This window comes from Hyperoodon ampullatus, assembly GCF_949752795.1.
Source record: "Hyperoodon ampullatus genome assembly, chromosome: 1".
Taxonomy (NCBI): Eukaryota; Metazoa; Chordata; class Mammalia; order Artiodactyla; family Ziphiidae; genus Hyperoodon; species Hyperoodon ampullatus.
The window spans coordinates 203285914-203299483 of NC_136914.1; the positions used below are offsets into that span (position 1 = coordinate 203285914).

A 13570-nucleotide genomic window follows, 5' to 3' on the forward strand; every position below is an offset into this window, starting at 1 on the left:
CTGCAGAGCTTGGAGCAGCTTTCCTCCCACTGTCTTGGGCTGGGGACCTTCTTTGCTTTTCAGACCTTTGTGGTTGGCTCGGCTCAAGTAAGCTTTCTCACTGTATAGGCTAGAGCCACTGATGTCATCTCAGAAGAACTGTTTTAAGTATCAGGCTGTACTTGAAGCAACATGGAAACAAAGGTTCTAAGTGGCAAGAGGGTAAAGTTCTAGGAGTTTGTATGCCGAGGTTTATATGTACACAGATCCAACACATACTATATAAGACTTGAGTGAGTGCACATTTTCAAGTTTCCATACCCACTGGGTATTAAACATAAACGAATTGGAAGAATGACTGGGAGTATTGTTTTGCCTCACTTGGCAGGGTATCTTCCAGCATTTGCCCACATCTGACCAACATGGATTCACTCAAGAAGTGATTTCTTTTGGGGCCAGCTTCCTCTTCAGACTCACCCTGGAGAGAACTATCAAATGGACCTGGTGGGCCTTGAGTGCCTGCCCTTTTTGTTGGAGGCCCAGGCCCCTTGGATATAAACAGCTGGTTTCAGGCTCCCAGAGCAGAAGGGAGAGGGAGAAAAGTAAGGCCTCAGGACTCTTGTTCCCCAGAGAGCCCCAGCCTCACTCCTGATTCATTACTCCCCGTGTCTAAAGTCTACTGTGAAGGTGGAGTGTGTCAGTCCGTTGACTTGTTTCTGGAGTCCTTTTAAGTCCACAAATGTATATGCTTTATTTTATATTATTATTTATTATGTACATATGCCTCTACTGTTAGTACATCGTCTATGACTAAGATGAGATCTGTTCTGGAGCCCCTCATCCATGGAGCCTAGGGTTCTGTTGTCTTTTAAAGTGGGTGAGAAGGAGCGGTTTTGCTTTTGTCTTGAACAGGTTGCTGCTCTTACGTTGGTCCTAGTGTCCTGGCCCCTTTTATTGGGCCCACCTCTATTCCTGATGGCAGGTGTTTGAGATGAGGATGGAGGCAGGTCTTTACTTCATGGCAGGGCCTCTCAAGTACCTCCGTGAAATACTTTAGAGGTGGTTTCCTGGTGACTGGGTCTATTCTCTGGGTAATGGTACAGCGTGGCTGTGAGGCCAGAGCCTCCTTCCTCACTCCCACACTCCCAAGCCAGGTTGGTGGCCTGGTCCCACAACAGTGATGGTCTCTAATTCCCACCTTGGATTGCAGAATCCATCTCTCTGGACCATGGAAGCTGCCTGCCCACCTGGGCTTCTAATATGCCTTTTCTTGGTTTTGAGGCCCAATGCCAACACTGCCTTGGCGCCTCAAATAAGACCCTGCTTTGAGTCTGATTTCCATCCTCCTTAGCCTTTACTGACTGTATCATAGTGTACATTTCATGCTTTGTAGCACTGAAGTTTTCTGAACACAGTATCCAGAGCTGTGTATATAAACCTAAATAAGCACAAATGACATGTATAGGTTTCATGAGCTGATTGTCATAATGAATGCATTTTATAATTCAAATGATGTTGTAGATTTACAATCTCTCCTATTTATTTTGTATCAATTTATTTGTAAATTTTGTGATTGTTTTAAAAGGTTTTTGTTCATTTCTATTATTCTGTTTAGATAAATGATTTCTGTTCACCCTTCTAGCGAATGTGTGTTCCCTCTTTCCTCTGTCACCTATGCAACACTGGCCTCTGTCCCCTGCCTGGTGGGAAAGCTGGGATTGGTGGTCGGCATGGCAACACAGCAGGGCATTTCCTTTGGATGTACACCACCAAGTCTTATGTTAAAAGGGAAGCGGGTGCTAGAACTGAGCCTCCAACTTCCAGCCTGGTACAGCCAATGCCAGGGGTGTGTTCTCTTTCTCGAGGAGTGTCATCTGTCCCCCATCAGTTCATTTCAGATAAAGATACTGGGCTAATCCACTCAAACTGCCCCAGACATTTGCCACGCAGTTACTAATAACACACTTCAGCTGGCAAATCTCTAAGCTGTTTTTTCCTAGGCAAGACCAGAGGCCTCATTCAAGCCTCTCAATTGGCTCTTAAAGATGAAAATGGCTCTGCAGATCCTTCTCTGCGATGGGAAGCCTAGGAGAATGGTTGCAGCAGGCACAGATGGTCCACCCTCAAGTTAAAAACACTGGGCATGAGTGTGGTGAGTCATGGTCAGATGCTCTTCAGGATTCAGTGGGCCTCCCACGTTCCCTAATAAGCCACATGCTCTTCCATTGTCCCTTCTATTCCTTCTACCCTCCTCACTCATGTGCCCAGACTCTGAAGATCTTCCAGTCGAGGTTCATGGCCCCTCTGTGATCTATTCCTAGACCACATTCTTTTGGAATCCTTCTTCCCTCCACTCTTAGTCTCTGTTTTACATTCTTCTGAGAATTGAGCCTCTTGATGACTGGTCCCTTGTTTTTCCTACCATATTGTTTTAACCATGATGTTCTCGGTCTGTTTTACTTGCACTTAGTCCTGTGGATGGAGACATTTTAGTGAAGAACTGCTGACAAGACTGGCTGAGACACTTCCAGACCTAACCAGTGCTCCCACCTCCCCAATCATCACCCCCAATTTCTCGAAAGTGGAACAAGGTAGATTACATTCCAGTGAAGTATTATCTTCTTGGGAGCCTGTCAGAAGCAGAGCAGAAAGCAGCAAGCAGTGCTGGGAAAGGAATTCTCTCTCTAGCACGTCGCCTCCCAGTTGGCTGCTTTGCTTAGTTTTTCCTGCTCTATTCACTTTGTCTAGATGAGTCCTGAGCTCAAATCAGGAAACTCTCCAAGGGAAATAAAGGTGATTTTTCCTATTGTGAAGATGAGATTTGCCTAAGCCTTCCCTCTGCATCCATGGGGTTGCCCACACGTCAGTTCATTTCTAAGCTGTAGCATGATAAAAGCTCTGGGGTTTCTATTCCGTCTAACAGATTATGCTCCCCAGCGCCTCTTCTCGACTCAGCACTTCTGACGACACAGATAGTGATCAGACGGTCTTGTAGAGAAAATGACTGGTGCAAACTGAACCTTTTTGTAGCCTGGAGTTGATTTCTGAAAGCACACTTTTTGAAGGTAATTCAGTTTAATAGAGAGGTGATTCCTTATTAAAGCCAAAAAGTTGAATTACATGAGATGGCTAATAAACGTTTGGCTTCTTTGTATGACTGTTTTATCATTTCCCCTGAGGTCCTCACATCTCTGCTCTTTCAAAAAGTCCCAGAACAAAGCAATGGTTATAGTGCCTCTCTGTGACATTCTGGTGGCATGCCATCTCCCCAGGTAGACGATTGTGAGGCCTAAGGATGCAAGGGGGAATCGGTTAAAGGAATTCTTTGTCAGAGTGCTTTTCCTGCTAGGGTATGAGTGATTGTGAAGCAGTCAAACAGTAGGCCAACACATGGCAGGAATTTTAGATGAAGCCAGCTTCCTTGCCACAATTCTGCTACATCATTGACTTGAGGGCAGTGGGTCTAAAAATGAAGTTACTTGCTTCAAAATATGTATACCCACAAGTTAAAGATTACCTTTGGTACAAACCCTCTCTCAAAGACTGGACATTTGATAAACATTTTTCAGTGGTGGGAAGGTTTGCATGACAAATCCTCTTGCCAAGTATCTCAGGAACTTGTGAGACTTGGAAGGACTATTGCTGTCTTTCATGTGAAGACTGTGCGTGCACTCAGCTGCTTGGGCTCCAGTGTGTATGATGAGGTTTATCTTGGCCTAGACTCTTCAGGCCTCATCTATAGCCCTGGCCAGACATGGCTTTGGGACGAGCACAATGGGAGAGGCATTTGGGTGAATATTTGTACCTAATTTGATTCATGAACCAACCTGTCTAACCCATCTTTTTTCTAGTAATAAAATGGAGCAAAGGTATTTTATAGGAAGGAACATAAAGGGACCAGACCAAAAACTTTTGTCATTTTAAATTAGAAAATAGATTACTTACACTTGCAGTAAGAGTCCACAAGCTTGAGATGAGGTGTTGCGTGTTCAATCGGGAGTACTTTTTTCTGTTAAAGCTCTTTAGAGGGACTTAAACTATTGTTTATATTTTATTGCATACCTTTGTGGGAACAAGTCAGATAGTTGTGGACTTGGGATGAAGACACCATGTCTGAGGCCAGGGGAGAAATGGTTGAGATTGCCAGGTTAAACAGAAAAGCTGCCTTGTTCATTCTGTAAACCAATGCATTCTCTCCGTAGATGACTTGCTTTCTGCTATTCCTACACGCTCAGCTGTGAGAACAGCGTGCAGTGCCCCTTCTCCGTTCGTGGAGGTGTGAGATGGGACAACGTGGATTCCTGGAAGTCACCGGCTCTGCGTCCTGGCTGCTGTGCATGTGCACGTCCTCCCTGCTCTCTGGTGGCTGTGCACCGGTCTTTTTTTCAAGGCTGCTCAGGTAGCTCCATGGTCTAGATTTCATTCTCAGGGCCTCCCAAAGCTGTGTATCATTTGAAATTGTTCCATTTGAGGAAAAACTTTAAGAATAGCTCTATGCTCTAGTCACCAAGAAAGAATGTCATGAGAAACCTAAGTATTGAGACATAAACTGCTGAACTGAGGATCTGGGATTAAGTGTATGGCAATAGCTAGATCATAGTTACCATTTTTCCCACCATCAAAGAAAGGTTAAATAGTTTCCATAACATGGAATGTGGACAAGGCTCCTACTCTTAATGTAGACTTAGATATGCAGTTGTTTGTCTCAGGCTATTTGTGGTGAATAAGCAGAGTATTTTTAAATGCTCGGCAGCCTTGGAAAAACTGCAGGGCTTTAAAGTTGCTGACAAAATATTTCTTAAATAAATAAATCTGATTTAGGAATATCTAAACATGGACAAAGTACTTTTAAATCTGACATGTCACTGCAAGTGGCTTTTTAAAGTGGTTGCTTAAAAACAATACTAACATGTCTAAAGGATTTGTAGCTCTAAGTTTTTCTGTTAAGACCCACTTTTCCTAAAAGCAGGGCTTGTTTTCTTATTTTAGGTCTCAACAGAGCTTATGGTAGGAAACTTAAGGTCTGAACAGAACACTAAACTTTCTTGGCTTTAAGTAACTTTTCTAAAATACACCATCTGAGCTTTACCTGACCATCTCTGTAGAGAGGAATGCACAGGACAAGGCCTCTTGCAGAGGCTGGGCTATGGTCTGCTGTGCCTCTGACCGCTGCTGGATATACTAGGGTGCTGGGGGCCTCACAAAGTCTGAAACTAAGTGGTGTTTTCCAAATACCCAGGAAGGAAGTTCTGAAGAGAGTTGGGAGAGCTTCCTCTCAGTCTAAACACCTTAGGGTTTTTTTTTTTTTTTAACGGAAAATTATAATTTTATGTTTCTCTTCCTTAATTATTAGCAACAGAAAGAAACTCATATTCATGTTTTAACAAGTCCAGTTACAGCTGCTCTGAGTCCCTGCCCACGGACCACTTACTTCTCAGCACTCTTCTAACAGGAATAATATGTAGAGAAGCAAAAGCTCTGCTCTGGGTCTTAGACTCTTATGGAATCCTAGCTCTTTAAAATATATTTTGGTGGTCCTAAAGAAAGCTGTAACCAGCAGTGGAATTCTTATTCCAGGTGTGTGCTTTTCACTTCTCAATCTTTGGACCCACTACCAGAGACTCATCTAGTTGAAAAGAAACTCTTAGATAAGGTCTTATGTGACTAAAACAAAACAAAAGGGGTGGTAAATTAAAGCAACGTGATCATGTTGGGCCTTGCTCTAACAGGGGAGATATTTAAAGGTACTATTAAGTTACCCATGTAGTTGTAATAAGTCACTCACATATTATTTGGCTTTGGGAACAATGAAGACAGTGTCAAACTGGGCAGCATCTCCATCTTGAATGAGAATAATTAACAGCTGGGGTGATCACAAACATTTGCTAAAATTTAAAACAGGAGTAATATCTAATTGTTATAGCCTATATAGCTATTGCTATAGCCTATTTTATTTATTTATTTATTTTGGCTGCGTTGGGTCTTTGTTGCTGCACGCGGGCTTTCTCTAGTTGCGTCGAGTAGGGCTACTCTTCGTTGCGGTGTGCGGGCTTCTCGTTGCAGTGGTTTCTCTTGTTGCAGAGCACGGGCTCTAGGCAAGCGCAGGCTCAGTAGTTGTGGCGCATGAGCTTAGTTGCTCCGTGGCATGTGGGATCTTCCCGGACCAGGGATCAAACCCATGACCCGTGCACTGGCAGGCGGGTTCTTAACCACTGCATCACCAGGGAAAGCCCTGTAATAGCATTTCTAACCTAATACTTTAAAAGTAGTATAAATTCCTAACAGATAACAGAATGTACATGTCTTGATGTGACAGTGTAAAGCCCTACACATTGAAAAGTGGTGATGTAATACGGCCTTGGCTAAGTTACTGAGCTGTGTTCCCTACCTATAAAATGATTTTTTAAAAAAGGAAAAAAAAAAAAGCCTCACCTCGTAGTCCTGTACCAAAAAACTTTCCATGAAAAAACTGAGGCCTATTTAAGTGCTATAAATTTAGCCATTAATCATGCTACACTATATTTCCTTTAAGAGAAAGTCAAATTGATATCACTAAGTCAAACCTAAACCCACGGACATCCCTGGTGGCGCAGAGGTTAAGAATCTGCCTGCCACTGCAGGGGTCACGGGTTCGAGCCCTGGTCCAAGAAGACCCCAATGCCGCGGAGCAACTAAGCCTGTGCGCCACAACTACTGAGCCTGCGCTCTAGAGTCTGCGAGCCACAACTGCTGAGCCCGTGTGCCAAAACTACTGAGCCTGTGCTCCACAACAAGAGAAGCCACCTCAGTGAGAGGCCTGCGCACTGCAACGAAGAGTAGCCCCCGCTCACCACAACTAGAGAAAGCCCATGTGCAGCAACAAAGACCCAACACAGCCAAAAAAAATAATAAATAAATTAATTAAAAGAAAACAACAACAAAAAAACCTAAACCCACTTGAAGACCAGCAGTTACTATAGTTGTGCTACAGGAAGGGGTCAAAGTCAGTATTAGAAATATTATACTTTATTGAATTCTAGAGCAGCTAATCTACCCTCCTGTGTTGACAAATGACAGTAAGAATGGAAGAAACATATGAAGGTTAAAGTAAGAGTCTACACCACTGTGAAAAATGTTTTAACAACTTTCACTGTTCTGGTGAGGCAGTTATAATACCTTAAAGTATACAGTGATGATCCATTCTTGTTCTGAACAACAAGAAGTGATTCCACTTGGGATTCTGAAGTGAATTTATCCACGTTGATTGTGCCCTGTTTTTGTAAAGGTTCTGGCTTACAGAGCCCTCTTTCCACCCTCTTATGCTTGAATTTGAAATATAGCAAGAGGATACAGAAGGCTGGAATGGGGTGGCATAAGCCACACTATATGGCCCACACTAATGAATTTTACTCCGTTATGGCGTAATATAAGAAAGAGGTTGTCTTCTTTTCGAGTGGCTTGCTCCTTTGTCCTCTTTCAGCTGAATTCTTTCTATAGATTTATCCCAGATGAGAAAAAGACTGTGTTTTTGGATAATAAGCATTTTTGCTATCAATCAAAAACATGTAGAAGTGGATGAAGACTTCTGCCTCAAAATGAAATTGCTGCAGTCCATTCCAGACCAGCCCTACAGCAAGTAGAGAACACTTCTGCTAAGCCACTGACAGCAGCCTTACTGGAGTCACTGAGGACACTTAAAAGCTTGTAAAGGAACCTTGACCTTAACAGAAGACTACATTTGATAATGGAAATAATATATTTCTCCACTGATATACAATACTTATGCAATGCACTGAAAAAGATGGATTTTGGAATAAGAGCACAATTTGTACCATAACAACATTTTTTGGATCACCTCTTCCCATTGTCTTCCTTGCTCCACTCTGAGACCCTTCACCACCCTTAGTGTATCTGGATACACTATGACATACTGATGATGAAACAAGACAAGGAAACAGTGTCACAAGCCACGATGGAGCCAGCTGCATGCAGTTCAGCCCAGCTTTACCCTTACTTTCCTCCAATACAGACTCCATTACAATTCTGAACCATCTGCAAAGAGTGCAGACACACAAAACTAAAACAAGTATCCCCTATGATTAGAGTATTTTAAAGTCTTCAGAAACTTTCCGGATGTACCTTTGATGGAGCCCCCCCACCCCCACTAGGACCCCCCACAGGGACATCCTTTGCTCCTGTGAGTCCTGCCAGAACTTGTTTAATGGGTGCTCAGAGTTTTGCTTTTCCTTCTCATTCTTCCTCTTCCTCCTCTTCCTCTTCATCATCATCTTCATCATGACAGTGTGTAATTTCCTGGGGGGCCAGTGGGAAGAGGTTGGGGGGCTTAATCTCACTAATCGACCGTGTCAACTGGTGCCGTTTGTAGTCGGTATCTTTGAAATCCACTGATGTACGGTTCCGGGTTGCAAGGGGGGACTCCATCTCATTGATATCTACATGTGTGTGTTCCACTGTTGACTCATGAGGCATCTACAACAAGTCAGAGGTTCAGAAAGCAGGTAGAACAAAACAGCTGTCTCCCAGATCCTAATCCCTCTGCCTTTGTTAGATGGCTGTACAGAAGCACCTATAATGGACCAGAGGCCAAGCCAATTCAGATACTGCAGTATCTTCCTAGAACTTCCTAAAGCTGCCTATCCTCTTTTCTCTCCCACTCAAAACTGTGCCCACATTATATACTATAGCCTGAAACTGGATAAGATGGGAGAGAAGAGATTATTATTTCCTATTTATTTCACAGCAAAAAAGTCTTGAAATACAGATCAGTATTAGAATATAGGAATTTAAAACTACACTTCTCTCATTTAGCACTAATAATAGAGGAAAGTCTTCACCATTCAAACAACTTTTAAACCAAGTAGTTTTCAAAGTAAAGTTAAGCTCTGTAACATTCTATCTTGATCATACTTTCTCAAAAACTCCTTTTTGTGCAGCCATGTAACCTGGCTATGGGCTTTGCACATTAGAAAGAAATGATCTAAACTTCCCTGTGCCAGGCCAGATAGCTAGTGGCAGATCTTGGCCTTAACAGCATTATCTTAACTGCAAATAGTAGCCTTAGGCTATATAACTCACCAAGACGTGGGCAGCTCTGAAGAGGTAGCTGAACGGGTAATACAGCAGATTAATGAAAGATGCTGCATAGAGATCAGCATAGCGCATCACCTGACTGGCAAAGAGGGTCTGCCGGGAGCCACTGCGAAACAGGCTTCCCATCATCCCGTAGCACATGTCCATGTCATGAGTTACTTTCTAAAGCAAAGAACAAGATTAAGGCTCAGCTCATTCCATAAGTATTTACTGAACACTGGCTATGTGCCACTCCCTGTATAATATCAGAAATACAGAAATCACTTAAAGTTTATTTTCAAAGTTTTCTCCCAAATCCCACTTGGATACCTTAATACGTCTCTGGATGGAGCTAATGTCTGGGCGCTCATTGCTGCTGCTGTCAAGGTGCCTGGAGACAAGAAAAATCCAGTGAAAATCTCCAGAAAGGACGTCTCTCACATCTAAGTGACTCCTGAGGAGGTAGATGGTTTTTAGGGGAGAAATTTTTAGGGTTCGGAAACTTACTTGTAGAGTTCAGCCAAGAAAATATCCAAGCTCTGAAGCTCTTCGAAAAGTGCTAAAGTTTGGAAGGAAAAGGAAAATGTTTTAAGTAAATCAAAAATCATCTAGTTTTTAACTGTTGCTAAAACTAAAGTAAAAGGCTGCAGATATGACTGAAAAGTAAAGCTATAGGTGAGTGTGTAAAATGACTTCCTTCCCCCACCTTCGGGAAGACCCACTGACACTGCTTGGAATCTGGCAGCAGATGACGCCAGCATTTCCTCTTTAACTGCCTTTCCTCCTACTTAAAACCACCCACTACATACAACTTTCCTAACTGGATGCTGATTCTGAGCTTATAAAGTGCCAATTCATACCCCATCTCAGGTGTGTCAACAAAGCAAGTGTTAACGGTTCCATCTTTAGATAAAAGAATGAGTCACAAGTCCAGAAAACAGAACCAAATCAACTAGATTTCTAAAATTCTGTAGGTAGAAAGTTGAAAATGTAGATGAAAGGCTAGCCAGAAAATCCCACCACGAAGTACAAACAATAGCAACAGCCACTATACGTTGCATGCTTTCTGTGTGTACTAGCCTTTCTCAACCTGGGTTCCCCAACGAGAATCAAGCCATGATGTATCCACTGTATATAACAAATCTTCTTTATCTGTATCCACTGTATGTAACAAATCTTCTTTATCTACCATCTTTGGGAGAACCGAGTCGCCTAGGTTGAGAAGGGTTGTTACTTCTATCTCCTCTATGCAGGCATTGCCTCAGATAAGTCTCAGCAGCTTTATGAGAGAAGGTGTTACCCTCATTTTCACATTTGAGGATACTAAGGCACAGGGTGTTTCAGTAACCTGCCTGAGGGCTGAAGATAGTAAGTGGTGGAGCCAGGGTCACTACCTGAGGCAGGCTGAGTTTCCAGAGGCAGGACCTTCCACCACACTGTGAGTGATGCCAGCTAGGACTGGCTGGAGAACTTGTGTGTGTCAAACATCTTTACATAACTAGGGTCAAAGCTCAATTCAGTGCAGAGTATAGCTCAGTTCAGAGAATGCCTCATTCTCTACTTCTCAGAAGAGCAAATAAATACCAGGTGATCAGCACTCAGAGCCATCAATGCCCCAGAATCACAGATATGAGCTGGTAGCAGAGAGACTGGAACTAGCAGGCATGGTTGAACAAATAAGGGACTACAGAGGTAAGCAGAGTTCACTTTCAGTTGCTACTGTAACATAACTCAGACCAGTAATATTCTAAACTTTAAAGGGATTCAAGAAGAAGGCTGAACAAGATAACCTCTCAAAATTCTGGACTTCTGTGAAATATCTGGCTATATGAGAAGGAGGTATCCAAATAGAAGGGCCCATCTTTTGACCACCTCTGACCCCCTGCATACAAAGTAATGGTTCATCAAAAAGGACTGATTCCTAGCTGGCCATTCAGATATAAACTAGCTACATCAAAGATTTATAAAGTAAGAATAATGGCTCCTTACAACTCTTATCAGTCCAGACATGCAGCTCCTGTGCAAGTTCAGGAATCACCAAAAAAGTTCGCCACCCTTGCCGTTTCTTTGATTTTAAAATGTCCCCAAAAATGTGATCTCCAATATATAAAATGTCTTTGCCCTTGGCTCCCAACAGATCACAGATTGTATCAGATGAACCTGAAACAATGGAACGAACAATGAGAAAACAATAAATGTCTCCATATTAAAAACCAGCGTTCCAAGTACCATAACCATTAAATACAGATTAATTTTATTCTTTTAACTATGTGAGGAACACACTAAAAAAAGGGCGTACCTTTCTTAAAGACTCACCATTGTCTTTTTTCATCAACCTTTTTAGTGCCTCTAAGACAAGGCCTTTAGCTCCACTGTGCTCACCAGAGCTCTTGATCACCAAACGCAAGAGCAACAAAACTACACGTCTCAACTTTAGGGAACATAACCCTTCAAAGGACCACTGCCATTTCTCATCACAGATCTGCCATTAGGTTGGTTTTGTTCCACTGCTTCTCATTCTAACAAAATACACATCTGTGTCCACAGGGGCTCCTAAAAACCCCTAGAGGACCCCTTGGGAACCACCCGACATGATTCCAGACACTGAGAAAATGCCTCAAATAGGCAAAAGGAGGATTGGAAAAAACTGATCCTTTTAGTGAAAATCAAAGGTTCACTAGGACATACTGACCACTTCTCAAAACCTTTCTCCCTGACTCTTATTGTATTAGTAGGTGATTGAAGTGTTTACCATCAGGAGACGATATCTTTAGAATTCTGAAGAGTATATGTGGCACTGTGCCAGGAGGACACCAAAGCTTTCAGGTCTGAGCAAAGACTTACACTAAATAAAGGGAAGTCTGTGACTCACCCCCAGAGTAGACAATGCCATGCTGCAAGGGGCCCGTGTAGGTACCAATCTTCAGCTTGCCAGTTTTCTGTGAGAAAAGAATATGGACTTCGTAATGCTTTATCCTTCTATCACAGTCTCCACCCCAAAATGCTACTTGGCTAGGCAGCCAAATGAATGTCACTTTTGAATTATATTCATTTGAATTATTCTGCTATATCGATTAAGACCAAAACTCTTAGATTAACTTCAAAAGAGAGATATGGCTAATAAGTTAAAAATACCTGTTTCCTTAGGGAGAGTAGGAGTGGGGAAAGGAGGAACATAAAGGGTAATTGCTCGCAGATAGACCTTCCTCTCAACTTACAGTATCCACCTGACGCAGTACTGTGCCTTCTCCAAAAAAGAGTGGTTTCCGTGCGTCCACCAAGATCAGGTCAAAGTAGGACTGCCATGGTCGGTGGGAGCTCCCAGGCTGAAAAGGGAGAAACAGCAAAAGCCAAAACATCACTCCTAACCTTAAAGCACTCATGTTTCATCTCAATCAGATGAAAGGAATGTAGAAATACTAAGTATAACCAGAAAATCCCACTATTTTATTAAAAACGTATTGTGGCTTATTATAAGCCACATCCTTTTGGAAGCAGGCAAAGTAAAAATATAAATAATGACTCTAACCTCTATATTTTAAATCATTTCACCTACTTATTAATTTATTTCAAGCAATATAATGTATGAAAGAAAGTGTGCTCACACTCTAAAAATGGGCTATAAGAGGCTCAAAGGGGCTAAGGAGAGTTGCAAAACAAATATGTAAGAGGCAGATTAGCATCAGAACTGAAGTATACAACTGACGTGGAACTATTATTAGCAGATTTCATCGGTTATGTTCTCAGAATGATGGTTCCAGGTACACACTGGTTTTTGGCTTATATGGCAGGCTAATCAGCACTAATGTAGAAGGTATGCCCATTAACATTACTTCCATCCTGAACTGGAATCATGGCATTAACCTTTTAAGGTCAAGCCAAAGAGCAGTGCATTACTCTGCTTTTAGGTGATCTCAAAACAGTTATTTATGACATTTATTCGAAGAAGCTTAGTGACTAAATCGCAATGAGTATTCCTTAAATCTAAATATGGCCACACTACAGGAATGAAGACCTCTCTGCTAAGTATCAAGGTTAGCTGTTCTTTTGGCACAGAACTCAGCAATAACTAACGGCAGAATCTAGACGTTGGCAAGAATATATACATTTTCTCTGTTTCTTTTAATTACATTATCTTCTTCAACCTGAAAATTCCTTTATTTGCCACACAAATGTAACAATTCTGTATAAAATTTCTTGGGCATAAAATTATTCTGATCTCATCCTACTAAATACCACATGAATCGCTCTTATTTCTGTCTACCAAGTTTTCAAACTGCTAGCAACTTTAAATTACACTAACTCCTGGCATTACTACTACTTTTTAAAAAATATTTATTAATTTATTTATTTACTTATGTATTTATTTATTTTTGGCTGCACTGGGTCTTCAGTGCTGTGCACAGGCTTTCTCTAGTTGCGGGAAGAGGGGGCTACTCTTTGCTGTGGTGCATGGGCTTCTCATTGCCGTGGCTTCTCTTGTTGCGGAGCATGGGCTCTAGGCGCGCGGGCTTCAGTAGTT

At 42.2% G+C, this 13570-nt stretch overlaps 1 protein-coding gene across 3 annotated transcripts in view; it reads right to left on the reverse strand.

Annotated features, from left to right (window-relative positions):
• Nucleotides 1-6968: 6968 nt before the first annotated feature.
• The window catches only part of NT5C2 (5'-nucleotidase, cytosolic II), a gene marked incomplete at its 5' end in the record, with an annotated part of 76616 nt that continues 70014 nt past the window's right edge, over nt 6969-13570 (reverse strand). For all 3 annotated transcript variants that reach the window (XM_079696312.1, XM_079696311.1, XM_079696310.1), the window contains 7 exons: nt 6969-8448; nt 9055-9231; nt 9379-9439; nt 9556-9607; nt 11038-11208; nt 11921-11987; nt 12267-12374. In XM_079696312.1, the coding sequence (XP_079552438.1) occupies nt 8209-8448; nt 9055-9231; nt 9379-9439; nt 9556-9607; nt 11038-11208; nt 11921-11987; nt 12267-12374 (876 nt within the window). In that variant the 3' untranslated portion in view covers nt 6969-8208. The remainder of the gene's footprint in view (nt 8449-9054; nt 9232-9378; nt 9440-9555; nt 9608-11037; nt 11209-11920; nt 11988-12266; nt 12375-13570) is intronic.